General features: G+C 34.8%; 1 protein-coding gene and 1 long non-coding RNA gene across 3 annotated transcripts; one reads left to right on the top strand and one right to left on the bottom strand.

Annotated features, from left to right (window-relative positions):
- Window positions 1-1,311: 1,311 nt before the first annotated feature.
- On the bottom strand, window positions 1,312-18,513 carry slc6a11a (solute carrier family 6 member 11a). The gene is made up of 14 exons (NM_001098387.1): window positions 18,266-18,513; window positions 17,489-17,623; window positions 15,481-15,621; window positions 13,220-13,307; window positions 12,926-13,058; window positions 12,657-12,791; window positions 12,442-12,545; window positions 12,109-12,233; window positions 9,045-9,157; window positions 7,851-7,988; window positions 6,421-6,523; window positions 6,226-6,326; window positions 4,122-4,292; window positions 1,312-2,109 (listed from the first exon to the last, which is right to left on the bottom strand). Exons 1-14 carry the CDS (start codon window positions 18,432-18,434, stop codon window positions 1,993-1,995), a joined length of 1,773 nt encoding a protein of 590 aa, NP_001091857.1. The 5' UTR covers window positions 18,435-18,513; the 3' UTR covers window positions 1,312-1,992.
- On the top strand, window positions 18,371-23,712 carry LOC141386326 (uncharacterized). Of its 2 annotated transcripts, none has more exons than XR_012408095.1 (3): window positions 18,371-18,485; window positions 18,697-18,788; window positions 20,038-23,712. It is a non-coding gene; the product is annotated as an uncharacterized lncRNA (long non-coding RNA). The 2 variants fall into 2 exon arrangements; XR_012408096.1 differs by having other exon boundaries at window positions 18,393-18,485; window positions 18,694-18,788.
- Window positions 23,713-23,795: the final 83 nt, after the last annotated feature.

Below are 23,795 nucleotides of genomic sequence, written 5' to 3'. Positions count from 1 at the left end.
GATTATGAACAACTATTCAATTATTTAATATAGAAAACTGCATATATTGTGTGTGTGTGTGTCAGAGAGAAAATCTGAAATGTAAATATTACTCACAGGTTAGAGGAATAGGGGCATCATGATGGCGCAGTGGGTAGCACGATCGCTTCACAGCAAGAAGGTCACTGGCTTGAGCTTGCATGTTCTCCGCATGGGTTTCCTTTGGGTGCTTTGGTTTCCCCCACAGTCCAATGATGTGGTACAGATGAATTGGGTAAGCTAAATTGGCCCTAGTATACAGTATATGTGTGAATGTAAAAGCGTATAGGTCTTTCATAGCGTTGGGTTTGGGCTGGAAGGGCATCTGTTGCGTAAATATGTGATGGATAAATTGGTGGTACATTCCGCTGTGGAGACCCCTGATTAATAAAGGGACTAAGCCGAAAAGAAAATGAATGAACTTTGCAGAATATGTGGTTGATGGGCACATGGCCCAGCAGTGACTTTTTGGCAGAACAACAGCAGCGATTCTCTGTAATCCAGGGTTTCAGGACAGATGTTTCTCAATCCTAGCTTTCAAAGGATTTTTATTGAAAACTCACAATTGAGAGCGCAACTATCCTGGATTAGGCTTAATCTGTGTGCCAAAGTAAACAAAGCTAAAGATGTTTTGACCTATACGATCCTATTATTTTTGGAATTTAAAACCTTTTAAATTGGTTGTTGTTGTATAAGAAGAGTTTGTAAGCTTCACTTCACATCCCATAGCAAACGAGTTGAATGAATCATTTAAAAGCATTGCATTTTTATCATGTGGCAAATAATATAGAAAACAGACAGAAAGAGAAACATTGTACCTCTTAATACATGAAACACCCTGAAGGCCATTTACTCTACATATTTATAAACATATTCTGCATATATATTTATTCTGCATATATAAAGTTGAGGGCAAAATTTCTTGTCCTGTGCAAAATTTTTTCATTTAAAAATATTTCTCAAGTGATATTTAGTTGACAGTTTTTCTGATAATATTTTTTCTTCTGGAGAAAGTCTTAATTGTTGTATTTTAGCTAGAATAAAAGCAGTTTTTCAATGTTTAAATCATTATTAGCCCTTAAGCAATATTTTTTCAATTGGCATCGGGACAAATCCGTTATACAGATGAATACTAGTATCCTAAATATCTAGTAAAATATTATTTACTGTCATCAAGGCAAAGATAACATACATCAGTTTTTAGAAATGAGTTAAAACTATTGTGTAGAAATGTGTTAAAAAACAATCTCTCCGTTAAACAGAAACTGGGAAAAATATAAAAGAATTCAAATGTAACAGGAGGGCTGTATACTTTTATTTTTTTCTTATAAATTTCATATACTGTTTCAGTTAAATATTATCCCAGAACATTTTATAATGATAAAATTTGTGATATATATATATATATATATATATATATATATATATATATATATATATATATATATATATATATATATATATATATAGACTAAACAAAACGTACAACAGTACTTAAAAAACACATATGTCTAGCTTGTCCATGACTTTTCAAAACAACTTGGTGCTGATTGAACACATTTAACATAATGCCCTTGAGGTAAATGAAACACTGAAAGAAACTGAAATCAATCAGCTCTTACTGTGGATCACATTTAAAGTGCCTGAAGGGTCAAATTATCTCATAACAGGTTAACTTGCATCAGAAAACCTACAGAAAATCTCTAATAACCTGTCACCCTGAGAGTCCTCAGCTGTCAAAACGCATGACTGCTCTGCTTTAAGGCAATACACGAGGCTTATGTACAGTATGTCTTTGCATAGTTTAGGATGCATCAGTGTTTCTTATGAGGGGAAAAAATTAATCATTGATTTTTAAGTCAAAATTTGGTCTCACGAAGAGCAGTATATATATCCAGTTGGATCTTTTGCCTTTTTAATCTAGTAATCTATGCTTTGTTTGATCAAAATGAAGGGAAAAAAAAATCTGTGGAATTAAAGGTTGTCTGGGCTCTTTTCTCTGTCTGTACTGGCTGAGAGAGTGTAATGATGTGCTGAGGGTCTCTGAGATTGAGGAAGATCCTCTGCTGGACTGCAGGCCAACTGGAGACGCTGAGGGAAACACACACAATAACGATTTTTCACTTAACTCTCCTCTCATTCCAAAGGAAATGAAAGAAATGCATTCCTGCTGTGAAACAGTTGCCTGCTAGTTTCTCAGAAAGGTTTTCAGATACACTTCCAGACATTTATATACTGCAGAAGCTAATGTTTTACAGTTTGTTTCAAAACAAATGCGTACAAATAGTGAAACACCATGGGTTACCTGCAATACCCAGTGTCTTGCTTAAAATCCTTAGTTCAGCTCTCAAAACTAAGTTTCTGTGTCAATGAACATGTCAGTGCTGTCAGAATGACAAGTCATTGTGTATGGATATGACAGTCAAATTACTCAGTCATGTGGGCAATACAACAGTGTACTCTGAAGGGCTGTTCTAATGTAAACTATGGCAGTTTTTTTGCTGTTTGTACTATAATTTGTTGCCAGATCATGTCATTGTAATACAGGAAGGACAGCACTGCATAGCACAAGGAAAAAACTAAACAAAAGTAGAGGTGTGAACATAGGACAATTCCCTTTTAAAAGCACGTTGTTAGGAAAAATTCCATAGCTTTTCTAAAAAAAAATTCAACTATAGGAGAAATGTACCAATTGTAGGCAGATTTAGAAAAAAGTCTAATGTATAGACCATTGGCCCATGAACATTTCCTGCTTGTTGTCAAACTCTTTTAATAACTGTAACAAGAAGCAATTCTCTCATATCTCAATGTTAAAACAGCTGTCATAATGTTATTTTTCAAAATGTGGACCTTTTAGGATTTTCAGAAGCAACAGAAAGTAAAAATGTAAAACAGGAAGTACATCAGGACCATTGCTTTTGTTTACATCCCTTGAAATGGTCTATATTATATGGTATATAGATATTTTGACAAATTGTTATGACAAAACTTATGCCATGAACAAATGATTTAATGTTGTATGAGTGAGACTATTTAACAGAGATCAAAATGATGAGAGGGGTCTAGATGCAGACCTGGTGCAGTGCAATCTGGGCTGCATCCAATGCTTTTTAATGAGCTCACCTAACTCCACCCCTAACCCTACCCCTCACAGTGACGTCACTCGCTCCATGTGAGTGCATTGTGTCTGACATTGCATCGCTGAGTGATGCAATCTCAGCTTGCACCATAAAGGCTGCACCCAGATACTACTGAGAATGATACAGTTTGATCAACTTGACATAAGCAATTGATAATGTGGGAAATATCAGAGAATTGCACATAATCAATTGCATGGATATAGGCAAGCATTTGCAACTTGTTCAGAGAAAAGAGAAACTGCTTTTCTGATGTGCACAAGTGATGCAATGATGTGAAGATCGAACAGAGTTTTGAGTATTTCAATTCTGATCTGAGAAATGCACCAAAGCATCTGAGCAAAAACTGTAAATGTTGGTATATTAGCTAATGTTAGAAAGCATGACCACAGAGCATGATGATCAGTCTTGGGTGTAATTACTTAGAAAGTAAATAGTTACTGTAATTAAACGACTTTTCTGCTGAAACAGAAAAATAAGACATTTTTAATGTAATTTAATTGACCTAAAATGTACTTGGCTTAAATTGTTAAGATAAATTAAATAGGGTGCTTTATAAAGCAATTGTATTTATTTGTTATATAGATATTCACATAACTTGATTTTTTATCTAAAAAAGGTTAGAGTTGTCTTACAACTGCACATGCTCACAAAAAAAAACAATTGAGCGTCAAATGAAGTTCAATATACGCTATGTGGGGCTAATAACTCTGATTTCAACAGCACATACAAAAGATTACAAGTTTAAAGAGTTACATATAAAAAAGTTGAATCTATATTGTATTTGCATTGAACCTTATAATGATTTTAAGCAGTAATGAGCCGTAAAAAGTGTTGAGCCCATATATATATATATATATATATATATATATATTTTGATGAAATTTTTGATGAACACTGATTAAGACCCACTCATGTTTAAAAAACAAACAGATGGAAAATCATCTTTTTCTTGACGGCACATACCTCCCAGAAGGTTCCTTTTCCTTTGTGGAGTTTGTAGATCATGTTGATGGGAATGAGGGAGAGAGAGGACACCGCCAGGAACCAGCCGATACCGTATGCCCACCATGGATACATATATTTGTTGTTAAATTTCAGGGGACTGTATTTGACCAAAGAGAAAATAAATGTGCCCTACAGGAAATAATTGACAATCAGAATACACAGAAGACACCTATGTTTTATAACATGATTGAATACAAAAAAAGGCATCAATAATTAGTATTTATTGAATGATTCTGTTTAGATTAAAAAAGAATCATGTGACTTGAAAGACTGAAATAATGGCTGCAGAAAATTCCTCTTTTTCATTACAGGAATAAATTATAATAAAACATATATTAGAGTAGAAAATACATATTTGAAATTGTAATTTGCTTTGTGTTTCTTCAAATGAATGCAACCTTGGTCAGCATAAGTGACTTTAGGTAAAAAGCATAAGTGAAAAAAAGCATTAAAAATAATAGTAGTTCCAAACTTCTGATCCCCGCTGTATAATAAATATTAAAACATTATTAAATAAAAAATATATAATAAAAAGATAATGGCCAAATTAAATCAGATAATAATCATGAACAAAAAACTATTGTATAAAAAACTTTGTATCATATTATATAAACTTGAAGTCAGAATTATTAGCCCCCTTTGAATATTTTTCTTCTTTTTTAAACATTTCCCAAATGATGTTTAACAGAGCAAAGAAATTTTCACAGTATGTCTGATAATATATTTTCTTCTGGAGAAAGTCTGATTTGTTTTATTTTGAAAAGAATAAAAGCAGTTTTTAATTTTTTAAACACCATTTTAAGGACAAAATTATTAGCCCTTTTAAGCAAATTTTTCTCGATAATCTACAGAACAAACCATCAACAAATCAATATACAATACCTTGCTTAATTACCCCAACCTGCCTAGTAACCTAATTAGTTAAGCCTTTAAATGTCACTTTAAGCTTTATAGAAGTGTCTTGAAAAATATCTAGTAAAATATTATTTACTGTCATCATGGCAAAGATAAAATGAATCCATTATTAGAAATGAGTTAATAAAACTATTATGATTAGAAATGTGTTGAAAAAATCTGCTCTCCATTAATCACAAATTAGGAAAAAAAATAAACAAGCAGTCTAATATTTCAAGGGGGCTAATAATTCTGACTTCAACTGTACTTTGTATATATAATGGATATATTGTATATTTGTACATGATGCTATAGTACATTGCGATTCATTAATATTCTACACTAACTACTGCCTGGTCTTATTGTTTATATACATGTATGTGAAAATTTGCTGCATTTGAAATCAAACACAGGCTCATTCTGAAAACATATCGTTATATACATTTCGGGAGAGTGCAAAATATGTCCAAGGAGGCATGTTTTCTTGTCGTTTTTTGTTTTTTTGTGAATCCATCAGAGGCCACTGTATGCTTTTTCACATCTCAAATTTGTCTCACGAGTGCCATTCATGCCTGCTGTTCTCTCGTAAATCCACCAGAGGTCGCTGTTGACTGACTGATTGAGTAACTGAATGACTGCCTGATCAACTGACCCACTCTCCCCCTTCACTAAACCCAACCAATAGTGTTTTAAAAAGCACCGATTGACCCGCCAACCCACTTCCCTAAACCCAACCGACAGTTTTCAAAAGCACTCCAGAAAAAGAAAAGCCTTTGCCTGATTTTTACCACGTTTTCAGATTTACCACATTCTCAGCCTGTTATTTACTTGTTTATTTTATGTTTTGGCTTCTGTTTTAGTCTTACCCACTTTATGAAACCAGACTCAAACCCCGTCATCGTAGTCAACTCCTCTCTGCATCTCACATCCACCGACATTAATGGTGAGCTAACTGGACAAACCCGTAAAAGCGGGAAAGCAGTCCATACGGAGGTCAGCTGGTAAGCGCGAAAAGCAATGGTGTCATACCACCCTGCAGCGTTCGTTTTAAAGACGAAATGCAGCCATACATACTTCTGACTACATATTTAGCAATCTCCAGAAATGTATATGAGGCTACGTTTTCAGAATGAGCCCATGTTGACAGAACTGATAGACACAAACTCACTACGCAGACTGACGGGGTGACATAGAGCCAGCAGTACTTCACCATAGGCCAGGGTTTGTAGCCAATCATGTCTTGTATGTTCTCGTAGAATCGGTCAGCACCTTTGATAGAGACAATGGCAAAATTAAGCACAAAAAAATCCTATTAAAAAATAACAAGTACAGTTAACGGCTAATTTAAATGTGGTTTACTTACCATACACCCAGCCAATAGCCACAGACTGACAGGTGGCCAGAAAGAGGAGAGTGGTTCCACTGCACACGTAATGATCAAATAACTGAATAATGTACAGACCGCCCTGAGGAACAAAAATAGAGAGATATAAATAAAAGAAATGATATTATGACGCATATCAGCATTACCTACTATCTCATATAATACAGAATTTTTTTTACAGAATTAAAAACCAACAAAACTTTTTACATATTTGCAAGTTTTGACCAAAACAAATAAACTCATTTATATTTATGACTGTCTGTAGGTGAATTATTTTTGGTGGCAGGTGAGTTTATATGAATTATTATTGTAGTAAGAAAAAAATACAGTATTATATCATTTAATACTAATCATAATAATCAAATTAATATTAATTAGTGCTGAGCAAAATAAAAGTGTGTGTGTATTTTGTTTATTTATTATGCAAATACACACATGCATGTATATATCTGAGAACATGTTTTAAATTCAGATATAAAATATGTACAGTTAAAGTCAGAATTATTAACCCCCCTGTTTACTTTTTCCCCAATTTCTGATTAACAGAGAGATTTTTTCAGAGACTAGATTTTTCAAGACACTGCTATACAGCTTAAAGTGCCATTTAAAGGCTGAACTAGGTTAATTAGGTTAACTAGGCAGGTTAGAATAATTAGGCAAGTTATTGTATGACGATGGTTTGTTCTGTAGACTATCGGAAAAAAAATTGCTTAAAGGGGCTACTAATTTTGACCCTAAAATGGTTTCTTAAAACTGCTTTTATTCTAGCCAAAATAAAACAAATAAGACTTTCTCCAGAAGAAAAAAAATATTATCAGACATACAGTGAAAATTTCCTGAATCTGTTAAACTTCATTTGGGAAATTTTTAAAAAAGAAAAAAAAATTCAAAGGGGGCTAATAATTCTGACTTTAACTGTATGTATCTGATATAAATTTAATTATCTATGTAACAAAATTGTTTTGTATAGTTTTGTTTTTACGTAAGTGTGTATCACATATACATAATAAACATATATAATAGACACATATATTATGCCAAAACAAACTTTTATTTTGGATGTGTTTAATTTTAACTAATCTTTGCTAAGTACTAGTAATAAACTTATTTACAAAGTATGTTTTTAAATAAATTACAATTTAAATACAGTTTTTAATAACTGCAATTATAAAACTGATTATACATATTTTTATTTCAAGTTTAACCGCAATAGTTTTTTTCATATTTAAAAAAATATATGTATTAGATGCCGTCTTTAATGCTTTAAATAAACTTTGTAAAAAGAAAATGTCAATTTTAGGTGATGTTATTTCACCAATCAGAGTAGCACAAATATTGAATTATAAAATCAAGCTACAAACTTTATAGACTTATTGCTGTGTTTACAGTATAGGAACAAGTGACCCCACCTCTGTGATCATAAGAAGACCCATGAAATAGCAGACCAGGCAAATCCCTAAAAGCAGCATCTCTCTTCTGAAGCCGCGTCTCAGTACAGTGGGAAATATGTCTGTCACTGATGTCATTATACTCTCCAGTCCTACAAACTGAATAACAAAAGAAAAGACATTGGATGGGAAGGCAGGAACAGGGGATGAATTTAAAAGGGAAAGTTGGATTAAAGGGATAGTTCATCAAAAAGTACTAATTCTTCCAAAGCTGTTTGAGTTCCTTTCTTCTGTTTACCACAAAGGAGGATATACTGAAGAATGTTGGTAAAAAACAGAAACTGACTTCCATAAGACTACTACTACTACTATGACCATGTCTACTACAACTACTACTACTACCACGACTACATCTACTACTAATACTACTACTACTACGAGTATTACGACTTCATCTACTTCTACGACTACAACTACTACTTCATCTACTACTACTACTACTACATCCACTACTACTATGACTAATACTACTACTACTACTACTACAACAACTACATCTGCTACTACTACTATAACTATGATTACTACTACTACTACTACTACTATGATGAAGACTATTACTATTACGATAACTACTACTACTACTACTACGACGACGACTACTATGACAATGACGACTACTACTACTATGACTATGGCTACTACAAGGATGATGACAATGGCAACTACTACTACTATGACTACTACAACAACTACTATTACGACTACGACTATTACAAGTGCGACGACTACTACAAAGATGATGACTACTACTATGACTACTACTACTACGACTACTGCTTTGACTGCTACTACTACTGCTGCTACAACTGCTACTACTACAATAACAAGTACTATTACTTTCACTACTACTACTACTAATACTACTAAGACTACTACTTCTACTACTACTAATAATAAAAATAAACAAGAAAAGTTTGATAATGAGAAAATAACCTTTTGTTATGTCGAGATCAAGAGTAAATGAGTTATGTCAAGATGATGAGATAATTAAGTCGTCGCCGTGAAAAAACTAGAGAGAAACAATATTTGAATGCATATATAACTGAAGAAAGAAATTCAGTAGAATTCAGAACCACTTGAGTATGAGTAAATGTTGAGGAATTGTATTATTTGGGGTGAACTATCCCTTAAAGAAAGAGAAGTGGATCTAACCTGGCTGTCCAAACCCAAGAGGATGATCATGATGAAGAAACACACAGCCCAGAACTGAGACAACGGCAGCATGGTCACTGCCTGAGGATAAACTATAAACACCAGTCCTGGACCTAATGATTGTCAGAAGAGAAGCAACAGTAAACAACACATTATCCAGACATTATATCCCGCTTAGAGTATTGATTTGATCTGAAATTACTCAGGAACACCCTCAGCCTGTCAAATATCTTGGTGCGTTTTTGTTTCCTCATGAGAACATTTTTTATTTTATTGTATTTTATGATTTTACATGTAAGCACACACACACACACACACACACACACACACACACACACACACACACACACACACACACACACACACACACACACACACACACACACACACACACACACACACACACACACTATAACAAACAAAATATATCTAAATGTTGAATGTCTGCAATCAATTTATGACATGTTTGGTTGTATGTATAAGTGTTTTATGTAAATATTGTCAGCTAAAATATAAAAATACTACAGTATATACATGCGAAGCTAAATTAATCCTGTGACTCTTATATTGAAGTCTCGTGAGTTGAGATGATTAGTCTGTGCAAGCCTCAGGAAAAAGGCTCAGAGTGATTTCCAGTTTGCGAATGAATCCTCCTTTTGTACTGGTTCTTTTGTACTGGTGCTCAAGCCAGAACAAATCTAGAAGTTCCTGAAGTTACAGTCACTCTTACTGAAAACTCATACAATGTATTTAATCCTATAATGCTGGGTTTGAAAACTCGTCAAACTTATTGCCAGCGCCAACATTGAAAACAGTTCAGTCTCAGTACAAAGAATCAGAGGATACACACTCGTGTGGACCTGTAACACCTGAATGAAGGTATAAAATACATTTGGGATGTTTTTACAGTTTAGAATAATTTCTCCTTCACCCAAGGATATGGATTAGGGGTGTTAATGTTGCAATTGTAATGTTTCGTTTCTTGCACAGACCCATTGTTTTTCTTAAAAAGACCTCAGAGTACAAACAAAGGAGTCATTCTCTGAGATGCTTCTTTAGACTTGCAAACAATTTATATGGGCTGAATTTAATTAAACGCATTCAATTTAGTAATGTTCAGTTTTATATGTTTGTTTAAATTCAGAAAAATATACAGGATCTGTTCAAACAACTAAAATGAGCTGCAACAACACCATTCTTGAGATTTATTTGGAACATTTTAACGGTTTTATGTTCAATTAACAGATTTGTTAACTAATAATTTAACCTCACACCTCCATGTTATGAAGGACTCAGCATTTTTTTACAGAGTAGAACTTATTCATTCTAAGGCTATAATAATAATAATAATAATAATAATAATAATAATAATAATAATAATAATAATAATAATAATAATAATAATAATAATAATAATAATAATAATAATAAGGATATATGATAAAGATATTATGTTTTGGGCGAGGCCAAAAGAGCCATTCTGTACTGTAATACCAATGTGTAATGCAAAGAAATAGAGTATTCAAAATTCAGTCTTAATCAGAAATAATGTATAGTCATGTATTTTCACCTCATCTACCTATTACCTTTACAAAATGCTGGTGAATTGCAGAGCCTGTGCAAAAATATCAGATAATTTCAAGAGTGCTGCTTTATGTTTAGTTTGTCATTGGGATTTGAGAAGAAAATACAAATTTCCCTACACAAATGTATTAGGTTAAGAAATCATTTTGACAAATTAAAATGAATTGAACATAAATCAATTAAGTTGCCCCCCCCCCCCAACAATGAATAGAACTTTCAATTTATTTTAAATAAGTAGCATAAACAAGCAGAAAAATTAATGTTTGTGAGTAAACCAGAGATTAAATTCTTATTCATAATACATCATATACTACACTCCTAAAGCTTAAAACCAAGTTATTAGAAAATGTAATGCTTGAACATACATCACTGTGGTAAAAATGACTTAAAATGCAGAATGTATACAGTTGCAATCAGAATTATTTGCCACTCTTTAAATATTTCCCAAATGATGTTTAACAGAACAAGGACATTTTTACAGTATGTCTGATAATATTTTTTTCATCTATAGAAAGTCTTATTTGTTTTATTTCAGCTAGAATAAAAGTAGTTTTTTAATTTTTTTTAAAACCATTTTAAGGTCAAAATTATTAGCCCCTTTAAGCTATATATATATATATATATATATATATATATATATATATATATATATATATATATATATATATATATATATATATATATATATATATATATATATATTTTATTTTTTATTTTTTTGATAGTCTACAGAACAAACCTGCCTAGTTAACATTAACCTAGTTAAGCCTTTAAATGTCACGTTAAGCTGTATAGAAGTGTCTTGAAAAATATCTAGTCAAATATTATTTACTGTCATCATGACAAAGATAAAATAAATCATAAAATAATTGTTTTAATAAATCTAGTTATTAAAACTATTATGCTTAGAAATGTGTTGAATAAATCTTCACTCCGTTAAACAGAAATTGGGGAAAAATGAACAGGGGGCTAATCATTCAGGGGGTTTAATCATTCTGAATGAAATTGTATTTAGAAAGTGTTCCAGTCACCAGGGGATGACTGTAAAGCTTTGGCTTCACTTGTAAGAATGTGCAAAGGAGGCACACTGGATATATCTTTAAATAATATGCTTTTTGTGTAAGTCCTCACACTATTTGTTTGTACACCATTTGTTATTTGCTTTTATTTATGCACTATCAGAACTAGTACTGGTCTTATAATTTTTTGAGACATACAAATGATTCATAAAATCAAAATGTTTTTTTCTAAAAGGACTAGTTTGGCCAAAAATGATCGTTTGCTGTTAATTTATTGATTTCACTTTATGGAATTTGCTCTGGAATCTGCTTACATTTTTGTGACTGATTAATTAATAAATAATAAAAATGAATTAACTCGCACTCTCTCTATGACAATGAAACTATATTAAAACAGCAATGACATTTCTATTAAATGTACATGTTAAATGTTTCAAAGCAACAGTCAAGAAATCTCTGACCTGATTCAGCCACAAGGGAAATATCCACCCCTTGCTCCTGTGCCATGTGACCCAGAACAGAGAAAATGGCAAACCCACCCAAAAAACTGGTTCCACTGTTCAGCAAGCACAGGTAGAAGGAGTCTCTGTAGAAACATTTTTTAAACCTTAGCAAAATTACAACATAAATGTATTAAAATAATACATATTTCAATATAAGTAAAGAGTTAAGTAGTTTAAATAAATATTATATACAGACAGAAAGACATAGCACAATCCAGTTACTTCATTCAATTCCTTACCATTGAATTAATCAAGAATCATTTCATCTGTTTAATTAAAATGTACATTCACCTGTAGCAGTTATTATTATATTGATTGTAGCTTCCAAGAGAGCTGAGGTAACCCAGACAAATGGCATACGAGTAGAAGATCTGCGTACCAGCATCCATCCATACCTTACAAACAAACAAAAAAATACAATTCAAATAGTGTAACATAAAAAAACAAACAAACAAAGTGTGTGCTAATGTTGAATTATGAGTTCAGGTCTCATTCTATGCCTTTACCTGTGGGTCTGCTAGTCGTGTCAGATCTGGATACATGTAATAATAGATGCCGTTGAGGGCACCAGGTAAAGTGACCCCCCGTAACAGCAGTATCAAGAGCATAACATAAGGGAATGTTGCTGTGAAATAGACTGCCTGTAAGTATACAAATATTTCAGTGATGATGTGACTTTTAAGTGTTAGTGTATTGCATGTTTACATTTTTGTTATCTGCAACAAAATGAAAAATAAATTAAAATGATTGTATTGCTGTATGTTAGAAGTGTAACCTTGCCAGTTGATTTCACGCCTTTCCAGATGCAGAAGTAGACCAGGATCCAGACAAGAAGGAGAATAAGAGCCAAATCCCACCTTACTGTGCCCAAATGCTCAACTCCACTGGACAGTCGCAACACTCTGTGACTGAACAAACACACAGAAAAGCATTCAATAAAAATGTGTGTATTGGCTGATTTATTTAAATGTACTGCAATGTGAGAAAGATGCAACCAAACATCATACACAATGCACAATCACATGGCTATGCCAGTATTTCATTCCCAGTGTATGTTCATGTAACTCACTGCCAGAACTCCATGACGGAGGAAGAGGAATTAAGAGGAGATGCCAACTCTGAACTAGAATTCCTCCCACTAAGCACAATACAAGTATCTGAAATCAATGAAAGGCAAATATGGACACAAGTATTCAACATATAACAACTGAGTTCTTTACTCATCTAAACAATATTCAGTATATACTGCTCAGCAGGCACCTTAATGTCAAAATTACATAAGAAAACATGTCAAAAATGCAAATCGATTATCTATCCAACTGACATCCTACATTAACATCAAAAAAAAAAAAAGAAGTCAATAATCTATTACTGGACAGTCCTGTAATCTATTTTTAATATAGTTTCTTGATGCTAATGTTAGATGTCATGCCGCTTTTACATCAAGGTAGTTAACATGCATTGTACGGATAGAAAATCAGCTGTAAATTTGGAATTGAAGCCTACAGATTAATAGATCTTTCTTATATTATAATATTTTTGTGTCAATATTTTGGTGGTCAAAAGGGCATCACTGTGTGGATGTCAAGTGACTTTAAATAAATCTTTTATTACATTCTATACATGTTATTTGACGTCAATGTCTCTTTGATGCAAGGTTTTGCCCAGATGAGAACTGATTGTGCCCAACTGAGGCTGTTTTTTCTTAAGGCTTTCTTTCATTTACTTTCACCAGTTGGTGAAGTTCGTTCCTCACCACTGGCCTGCTTGGTTTGGGACTTGTGGAGCTGGGAATTGTTTGATTTCCTCTTCAGTGTTTGGGCTTTCAGCAATGACATGTATATTACACTAAACTGAACTAAACTGAACTGTAACTCTGAACACTGGAGTAAAGCAGTTTCAGTTTACTAGAACTGCTATGTTAAGCTGCTTTGACCCAATCTCCATCGTAATAGTGCTTTAGAAAACAATATGAATTGGACTGAATTCCTGCTGGGTGTATCCTTCCACTACAAACATTAAGATATGATCTAATAAATATGACTAGTTGTAATGGGTACAATAACTATAATGTAAACAATGAAATCTGAAAATATGCCAAAACACAATCAGTGGTGTAAAGTAACAAATTACAAATCCTCAAATGACTGTAATTGAGCAGTTATCTCAGTGTAATTTACTAAGTAGTTTTAAAAATGTGTGGTTTTAATTTCCCTTGAGTACATTTTTAGTGCAGTATTGGTAGTATTACTCCACTACTTTGCTTCAACCTGCTGTAACCACTTTTATTTTTTCTTGTCTATGTGGATTAGAAAAACCAATCCTGTGATTCCTTTCCAATCAAATCACACATAGAAAGTAAATTGCATCATAATGAACTACCTCAACTGTTTGGAAGCATTAAAAGTTTTCAAGAAGATGTCCAAAATCTTTACACGCATTGACCCAGAGACTGTTTACATGCATGTCACTAATGTGAAGGTGACAGATTTTTATTGTATGATGACTGAAATGGCCTTAAACACCCAGTAGACATAAGACATTAACATGATATTAGATTGACGTTGTACCCCAACATCATGGGGACATTGCATTTTGTGTGGAAATGAAAATCGGGTTGACGTCAAAAACCAATGTCAGGTCGACATCAATTTCCAACGCCAAACCTAAAATCAACCATATATCAACGTCTAATGATGTTACAGCTTGACGCTGTGTGGACATTACCACTATGATGTCTATCAGACATTGGATTTTAGTTGCCATACCTGACGAATAAATGTTAATATTTGACGCCAATATGACATTGGTTTAAGATGTTGGATTTTGGTCACTTTCTAACACAACCTAAAATCAACCAAGTATCAACGTCATTCCACATCAAAATATCGTTGTTCTTAGATGCTGGCTAGTGGCTACACATTGAATTTTTCATCACCTGACATCACAATCTAACCTAATATTAATATCTTATGACGTTGTGTGACTGCTGGGCTACAACTAAATGAACTACAGAATGTTATGTTTACACATCCACAGATTACATGTAAATGCATCAGCTTTTCCCAGCGAAATACTTACTACTCACTACTCTTGAGTACTTTTAAAAGGTCTACTTTTTGCTCCTACTTTGAGTAATATTTACAACAGATATTTTTACTCTACTTGCACTACATTTTTAGGCAAGTAATGGAACTTTTACTTAAGTATTATTATTCAGTATTTTTTCTACCACTGGTTATAATATATTTGGGAATAAAACAATCTATGCTATGGACAAGCAATGGGTATAAATACTGTAAATACTGTATGATCTTTGATGAAATGTACCTGTGTTCCACGGATTGTTGCAGCTGGCCCAGGGCAGCTCAACATTAAAGGATGAGAAAAGATACAAGAAGGCCCACGCTATGATGATGATGTAGGTGATGGAGCCATACACAATAATCAGCTGACTGGCATAACCCATTCCTGAAAAAAGCAGTTGTGTTTATACAGGGTATGCCATTTATATGGACACACCTAAATAAAATGGGAATGGTTGGTGAAATTAACGTCCTGTTTGTGGCACATTAGTATATGTGAGGGGGCAAACTTTTCAAGATGGGTGCTGACCATGGTGGCCATTTCGAAGTCGGCCATCTTGGTTCCAACTTTTGTTTTTTTTCAATAGGAAGAGGGTCATTTGACACATCAAACTTATTGGGAATTTCACAAGAAAACCAATGGTGTGCTTGGTTTTAAAGTAACTTTATTCTTTCATTAGTTATTTAGAAGTTTCTGACTACTTATAAAATGTGTTCAATGTGCTGCTGATTATGTTGGATTGTCAATGCAACCCTTTTCTCCCACTCTTCACACACTGATAGCAACCGCAGGAGAAATGCAAGCACAGGCTTCCAGTATCTGTAGTTTCAGGTGCTGCACATCTTGTATCTTCACACCATAGACATTTGCCTTCAGATGACCCTTAAGATAAAAGTCTAAGTGGGGTCAGGCCGCGAGACTTTGGGGGCCATTCACCTGCCCCTCGATGACCAATTCACTTTTCAGGAAACTGTTCATCTAAGAATGCTCGCACCTGACACCCATAATGTGTTGGTGCACCATCTTGCTGGAAAAACTCAGTGAACGTGACAGCTTTAGTGCCCAAAAAGGAAAACACATCATCATCAGCACAACAATCAGCGCACTACAGGTGCAGCGCATTACTGCGCCTTTATCTGTTCAGCGTTCCTGCTTTACATTATCAGTTTGTTGTCCTCACGGTTTTGTCTGTGTCCTGTCAGGCTCTCGTGGCTGAGTTGCTGGTGGTGAGTTTGCTGGAAGAGTTTATGCCGTTGGACTTTTGATCTTCTCTGTTGACGGCTGCTCGAACTAGTTACCAGCTGTGGTGTCTATTTTGATTCCACTGAGAAACCCACTTCTTGCTTAACTCACCTGTCATCTGCCAGCGTTCTTCGTACCAGCTCTTATGCTTTGATGATTCCTAATAAACTCTGTTACTTGCAATTGGGTCCCCTTGATTCCGTGACAGCAGCACATTGAACACATTTTATAAGTGGTCAGAAACTTGTAAATAACTCATGAAAGAATAAAGTTACTTTAAAACCAAGCACACCATTGGTTTTCTTGTGAAATCCCCAATAAGTTTGATGTGTCAAATGACCCTCTTCCTATTAAAAAAACAATTGTTGGATCCAAGATGGCCGACTTCAAAATGGCCACCATGATCACCACCCATCTTAAAAAGTTTGCCCCCTCACATATACTGATGTGCCAAAAACATGACGTTAATATCACCAACCATTCCCATTTTATTAAGGTGTATCCATATAAATAGCGCACCCTGTATATCGATTTTTAAACAAAAGTTATTGCGTGTTGTTTAATGTAAAGTGTATGCAAATTTAGAATATGCTAGAGGGTATTGCTAGAAATTCTGTTGAAAAATGTAATGTTGTTTTGCAATGTTTTATAATTATATTTCAATATTAACTATTTATAGAAAAAAATGTGGGTGACTAAATTCATATTACTGCAACTTCAAAGGTTAAAACATTAAATTAAAGACAACATTGTTGTTTTACCCAAAAATAATTTTTTTTTTAAATACCAAAATGACCATTTTGTAGATTTATTTTTTCATAGAGTGAAGAAAACTTTTATAATCTAAGGAGCTGAAGATTTTTCAACTACAAAAAGGACTGAAAAGGTTCAACGGATGTAAAAATATTCTTAATTGAAATGTCACTGCCAATAAACATCTTGTATTTAAAAAATAAATAGAAATAGAAGTACCACCACACAATATATTGTTGACAAAGTAGGAACTCACCTTCAAAAAGTGGACAGACCTTTCTCCAGCACATGATGCCTCCCTGACTGGTGTACTGACCCAAAGATGTCTCAAGCACAAAAAGCGGGATACCACAGGTAACCAGGTACAAGACATATGGAATGAAAAAAGCCCCTAAGGAAGTTATGAATAAAAATTATTATTTTGAAGTCTTGTGTAAACGTGTATCAGGTAAATTATGCCAAGAATAACAGGCACCGCATACTCTGTATTACTAAACTTTCATAATAAAGTTACAAAAGCTGTAACTGAGGTGGCACCTTTTTAAAAAAGGTACATTGAAAAGTTTGTACACTTTTGTATGTTTTAGGTTCAAATATTTATCTCTAATTACCAATATGGACAAATGTACACCTTTTTAAGAGGTAATACTGACCCCCAGTGACACTGTATTTTCAGTGTTACAAGGTTACATGGTTCAATAAACATTCTTACACATTAAGTTAGTGTGCATTTGAAAATTGTTTCTTTTTTCTGAAAACTGACTTGTGAATTGAAATTGTTTATGGGAAGATTACAACATTGTAATTTTATTACATGAATGGAATACCTACATCCATAAGAATATGTTAGCTAGCTGTAAAATGCAATAAATAGGACTGTAAACTTTATATAAACTGATTAAGAAATGGTTAATAAATGCTTCACAGTAAATACTGCAGACTTTAAGTGATACATAAGCCTATAAAAGAAATACAGATCCTTTCAAATAAAACTATATCCAACAATATTAAATGTACTATGCACAATACTCACCTCCTCCATTTTTATAGCAAAGATATGGAAACCTCCAAACATTTCCAAGCCCAATAATAGCTCCGGCTACAGTCAGCAGAAACTCAATCTTGTTTGCCCATTGGCCTCGCTCTTCAGGAGTTATATCAGCCTGCTGGTTCCCTGTCCGCCTGGTGGAGGAGCCTGCCATGCTCACAATGTGTACGCTTGCAGGAGTCTGTGTCTTTCAGCCGTTTTGTAGGTGTGTGAGCAATTTAAAGAAGCGAATCTAGACGGAGTGCGTTTTTGAAGTTCTGGGGTACTTTTAAGTATTAGCAGTGGTGGGCGGAGGGAGACCAGTCTGCCAGGTTTTTTATCTTGAGGGGAGAGATGAGATGTGTTAACTTGTCGTTTCGTTCAGTCCATTAGTTCTGCAACTCTAGGCATTTTAATAAAAGGTTTCTTCTCAGCAGTTGAAAAAATGCTGTCAGTCATGCTCTGACCTGATGTGCAACTCTTCCACTAGCCTTCATTGTAATGATAGAGTTGCAGCTTTCTTTTAAAGGTAAGTTTGAGCGGTTGATCTGTTCACTTTAGTAACCTAACAGCTGCAAGTCATTATCTCTGCGGGACCTACGTCTGTTCACTGATTCCTGGCATGTGTGTAAAAATATGAGATTAGGAAAAATGTAGGTACCTATCCCTGTGTTCGCGTGGGTTTCCTCTGGGTGCTCCGGTTTGCCCCACAGTCTAAAGACGTGCTCTACAAGTGAATCGTGTAAACAAAATTGGTCTTACGTGTATGAGTGTGTGTGTGTGAATGTGAGAGTGTATGGGTGTTTCCCAGAACTGGGTTGCAGCTGGAAGGGCATCCGCTGCATAAAACATATGGCGGAATAGTTACACTTCAAAAAAATGCTTTTCTTACTTAGATTTTTCGTCTTGCTTCTATTCCAAATATCTAAAAACTCTTAAATCAAGAAGAATTTTCTAGACAATCAAAACATACTGTCTTGTTTTAAGATATAATATGCCAAAATTAAGTGAGTTTTTCCTTAAAACAAGCTAATAAAATCTGCCAATGGGGTGGGCAAAATAATCTTGTCAAAAGGAAAAACAAGATTATTTTGCTTACCCCATTGGCAGATTATTTTGCTTGTTTTAAGGAAAAACTCACTTAATATTGGCATATTGTTTCTGAAAACAAGACAATATGTTTTGCTTGTCTAGAAAATGCTTCTTGATATAAGAATTTTTACATATCTGGACTAGAAACAAGACAAAAAAATTAAGTAAGAAAAGCATTTTCTGCAGTGTAGTAGTTCATTTCGCTGTGGTGATCCCTGATAAATAAGGAACTAAGCAGAAGGAAAATGAGTAAATGAATTTAGGTACCTACAAAATATGAGACCAGAACTTTATTCATCATACTAGCTAAAATATGGTTAAACTGAAGGTATGTATCTCATGTAAACATTACCACTATGTCCTGGTTATGTTCTTAATTGTAAAATACTAATATAAACATGTTTTTTTAATTGCAAAACTCCATTTTACTGGGTTTAGTTTAGGTTAGAAAATGAATAACTACCTATATATAAACACAACCAGGCTGTTTGTGTTTCTTTGTTTGGATGACCTGGTTGTGCTTTATAAATGACTTTAATCTAGACTTGTCTTCATCAACATTTGTTCAAGTATATTCATTTATTTTCCTTCAGATTAGTGCCTGATTTATCAAGTTTATGTAAACTATAACAGTAAAGCAGTATTTCCCCCCCCCCTTGTCTTTTTTTCCCACATGGATAACTCAGCTCCTTTGTTTGGAGTGGGGAGATCTGACTGACCAGGTGGATGAGCAAACAACATCGCCTGTCATCAAAGGAGGGCTCATGGAGATTGAAGAAATATTGGTTATTCTTGTCCCTACTGGTCCTGTCCAGCTCTCCATCTCCTTCACCACTGAATCTCCACTAGTCCCACTTAGCTCAACATCTCCTTTGTCCTCTGAATGTACACTTGTCCCAGCACGCTCTCCATCTCAAATTGTCCCCTTAGTCGCCTTCATCAGTCAGCTCGTGTATTTTAATATATTTAAAATTGTGGAACATTCCAGCAAGTCGGGCACGCAGGAGAGCTGTGGTAGAATGCTGGTGTAGTTGTAGTTAAATTAAAACTGATTCAGTTCAGTTTTGTATATATGTCGCTATTGAAGTTAATTTCAGTTTAATTCAGGTTAGTCAGGTTAGTAGTTCCTTCTGACTCCGTTAGGCTCCTTCCTCCTTACATCACCTTGGTCCTGACTTGCTCTGGCTCCACCGAGGTCTTCCGGATCCCTGAACTGAGCTGCGTGAGTTATCATCGTTGACTAGGCCCTCCACCACCACTGGCTTCATCTCTGTCAGTTTGGCCCGCTGGAGAGTCTACAGCTGCGTCCCAAATCGCATACTTATCGCATACTTATCGCTTAATCGCATACGCACATGTTGGATAACTTTATTTTTGATGGTGAAAGCAAAAATCTCTTACGAAAGTGATTATAGCGCCTTCTGATGGTGAATGCGCTTATACTCACCGCAGGTATTATTTAATTATTCGGTCGTTTATTTCACTGATTTGGCAACCGTCAAACGTCATCGGAGAAACGGTTTGAATTTCCACTTAGTAAAAAAACATTAGTGTGCCATTTGGGACGACACTACATACATATACTATCCTGTTGAGTGTGTAAGTGCATAAGTACATAGTGCATGAGTGCATAGTGTATAGTGTGCCATTTGGGACGCAGCTTACCACATTTCCAATATGGCTCCTTCCTCCCTCGAATCCACAGTGGGCTGTCACCTTGGCTGCTCTCTGGTCCCTGCCTGACTACTTCCTTCTAAAAGAAACATAATTCCATGTTTGTATTGAAGATATAAAGATATCACTGTGATCAAGTAGTTTAGTTTTAGTCTTTGTCCCATGACAATAGGCAGCAAATTAAATGTTTTAGACGGTTTAAAAAGGCCTTAGACTTTCTATCACATAATAAAAAAGATATACAGCAATCTACAGGCTCCTGCTTGTTCCGTAAACATTTGAGAAAAGGAGACACATCACCGAGAGCTGTTATCAATTGTTTTTGCTCACTAACAAAAGATGCAGAAGGCCTAAAGTGGTTGTGAGGCTTCCTGCTTTTTGGTTGAAATGTTGGTGGCTGAATGTTTGGATCCAACTAAAACAGATTCTTCCATTTTCTCAATGGGGGGTCCTGAAGAAATAGACAACACGTCTGGTGACGAGGCTCTCGTGTTACAGGATTCTGAAGTATGTTGTTCTGGCTTCCATGACTGTTTTACTGGAGATTGTCCTTGAGAGTTTAAGTTTTTCTAATACTTCACTGTCTATCTGTGACGAGCTCTGTGGGCAGGGCACAGCCGGCATTGTGTCCATGAGCAGTGGTTGTTGTGACTGCATGGTGTTATCATTGTCCTTGTGGGATGTTAACCACATGTCCATTCATGAAGTCCTATGGTCATTCAGAAACTCACCATCTGCGCATGCCAAGTCAAAAGTGGCACACACAGCAGTTGGATAAGGGAGGAAGAAGCATATTGACCTTTAGCACTTTTACATTTCAACAAACAGGAAATGAATATTAAAGAAGTTATATTTAAGACAAAACATTGTGTTCTTTTTGTATTTCACCACTGAAAATATTTCCAAAGGAAATCTTAGCAGAACATTTGTGCATCTAAAGCCCACACTGAAGTGTTTCATTCCCGAATAAATCTGTTTTTGAAGAGACTATTTGAAACAATGATTCAATTATTCAACCATAAATACAGCTGATGCTTCTGAAATCTTATTCCAAACTATGATATATGCTATTAGTGTAATTCAGAAAAGCTTATTCATGCTTTTATGAGATGTGGCCCTGTAGCCCTAATGAATGCCACAGCCATATCATCCTGCAGCCCAAGACTGGTTACTCACTGAAGCTAAGCAGGGCTAAACCTGGTCAGCAACTGGATGGGATACCACATGGGAAAACTAGGTTGCTCTTGGAAGTGGTGTTAGTAAGGCCAGCAGGGAGTGTGGTCTGTGTGAGTCCTAATGCCCCAATATAGTGAAGGGGACACTATAATGTCAGTGAGTGCCGTATTTTGGATGAAATGTTAAATCAAGGTCCTGACTCTCTGTGGTCATCAGCAATCCCATGGCACTTCTCGCAAAGAGTAGTGGTGTAACCCTGGTGTACTGGCTAAATTTCCACCATCGGCCCTTCCAAGCCTCCCAGTCATCGCCATCCACCAACTTGGCTCTACCACTGTCATCCACTTCAACTATAGCTAGTGTGTGGTGAGCACACTGGCGCCGTTGTCCTGTGGCTACCTTCGCATCATCCAAGTGGATGCAACACCCTGGTGGTGGTTTGGAGAGATTTTAGTTTTAATTTTTTTAAGAACCATTTTAAGGGTCAAAATTATTAGCCCCTTTAAGCTATATATTTTTTATGTCTACAGAACAAACCATCGTAATACAATAACTTGCCTATTTACCCTAATCTGCCTAGTTAATCTAATTAACCTAGTTAAGCTTTTAAATGTCACTTTAAGCTGTATAGAAGTGTCTTGAAAAATATCTAGCCAAATATTATTTACTGTCATCAAGGCAAATATAAAATAAATCAGTTATTATAAATGAGTTATTAAAACTGTTTAGAAATGTGGTGAAACAATCTTCTCTCCGTTAAACAGAAATTGGGGAAAAAAATAAACAGGAAGGCTAATAATTCTGACTTCAACTGTACGCTTATGTTAGTCTATCTGTCTCTCCTTATCCTGAAAATCACAAACTTGGATCCAGCCTGTATCCAGAGCAGATGATTGTCGTGTATTAAGTACGAGCTCAACATGATAGATGACCTTGGTGAGAGATGAGTCTCTATATAGATCCTTTTGGCTAGTCTGAACACCCGGTGACCTACTTGGACCTGCATCTCTTTATCTCTAGTATCCTGACTCTAGCCTTCTTATAACATCCATGCTTATATCATCAAATGGGTTAATGGGAAACATTATACAACAGCTTCTATAACTCAACATTTGATGTAACCCAGCACTGGGAAAAAAAAGTTACTTAAGAGTTGAGTCATCAGATTCCCCAGACTATGGAATGCATCTTTCTGTGTGAAGAAAAGTGAGGGAAAAGTTTTTTTTATACTATTTTACCCATGCTTTGATTTATGTTTTGCCAGTTGAACGTTTGTAAATATTTTCACATCTGTTGTCATGTTGCTTTAATATTCATTATGTGGACATGACTTTGAAAGAACATTAGAATGGTGGCATTCAGACCTAATGAAATTCTTCAAGATATATTTAAAAAAAAATTATGAATAAAATTGGTAATAAACTTTAGCTTTGCAAACTATCAAATCGATCAAGGCTAACAATTAATGCAGCAGATGTGTTGATAGGCAACCATTGCAAAACACATATCGTAAAAAAAAAATTCGAGTCATAAATGAATTACACTTTAAATTAACACCTTTGGCAAATTCTTCTATGATTACTTCAGCCATGCC

This window comes from Danio rerio, chromosome 6, assembly GCF_049306965.1.
Source record: "Danio rerio strain Tuebingen ecotype United States chromosome 6, GRCz12tu, whole genome shotgun sequence".
Classification (NCBI taxonomy): domain Eukaryota; kingdom Metazoa; phylum Chordata; class Actinopteri; order Cypriniformes; family Danionidae; genus Danio; species Danio rerio.
The sequence above is the reverse complement of the archived record's forward strand: the minus strand, read 5'-3'. Positions and strand labels throughout refer to the sequence as shown.

Excerpts from the sequence above, each read along its gene's own strand:
- slc6a11a (NM_001098387.1), bottom strand. The coding sequence starts at position 18,434 with ATGGCAGGCTCCTCCACCAGGCGGACAGGGAACCAGCAGGCTGATATA. Across the intron at positions 9,158-12,108 it reads TTCCCTTGTGGCTGAATCAG|GTCCAGGACTGGTGTTTATA; the intron begins GTCAGAGATTTC and ends GACAATCATTAG. Across the intron at positions 7,989-9,044 it reads TCTTGGGTTTGGACAGCCAG|TTTGTAGGACTGGAGAGTAT; the intron begins GTTAGATCCACT and ends TTTGTTATTCAG.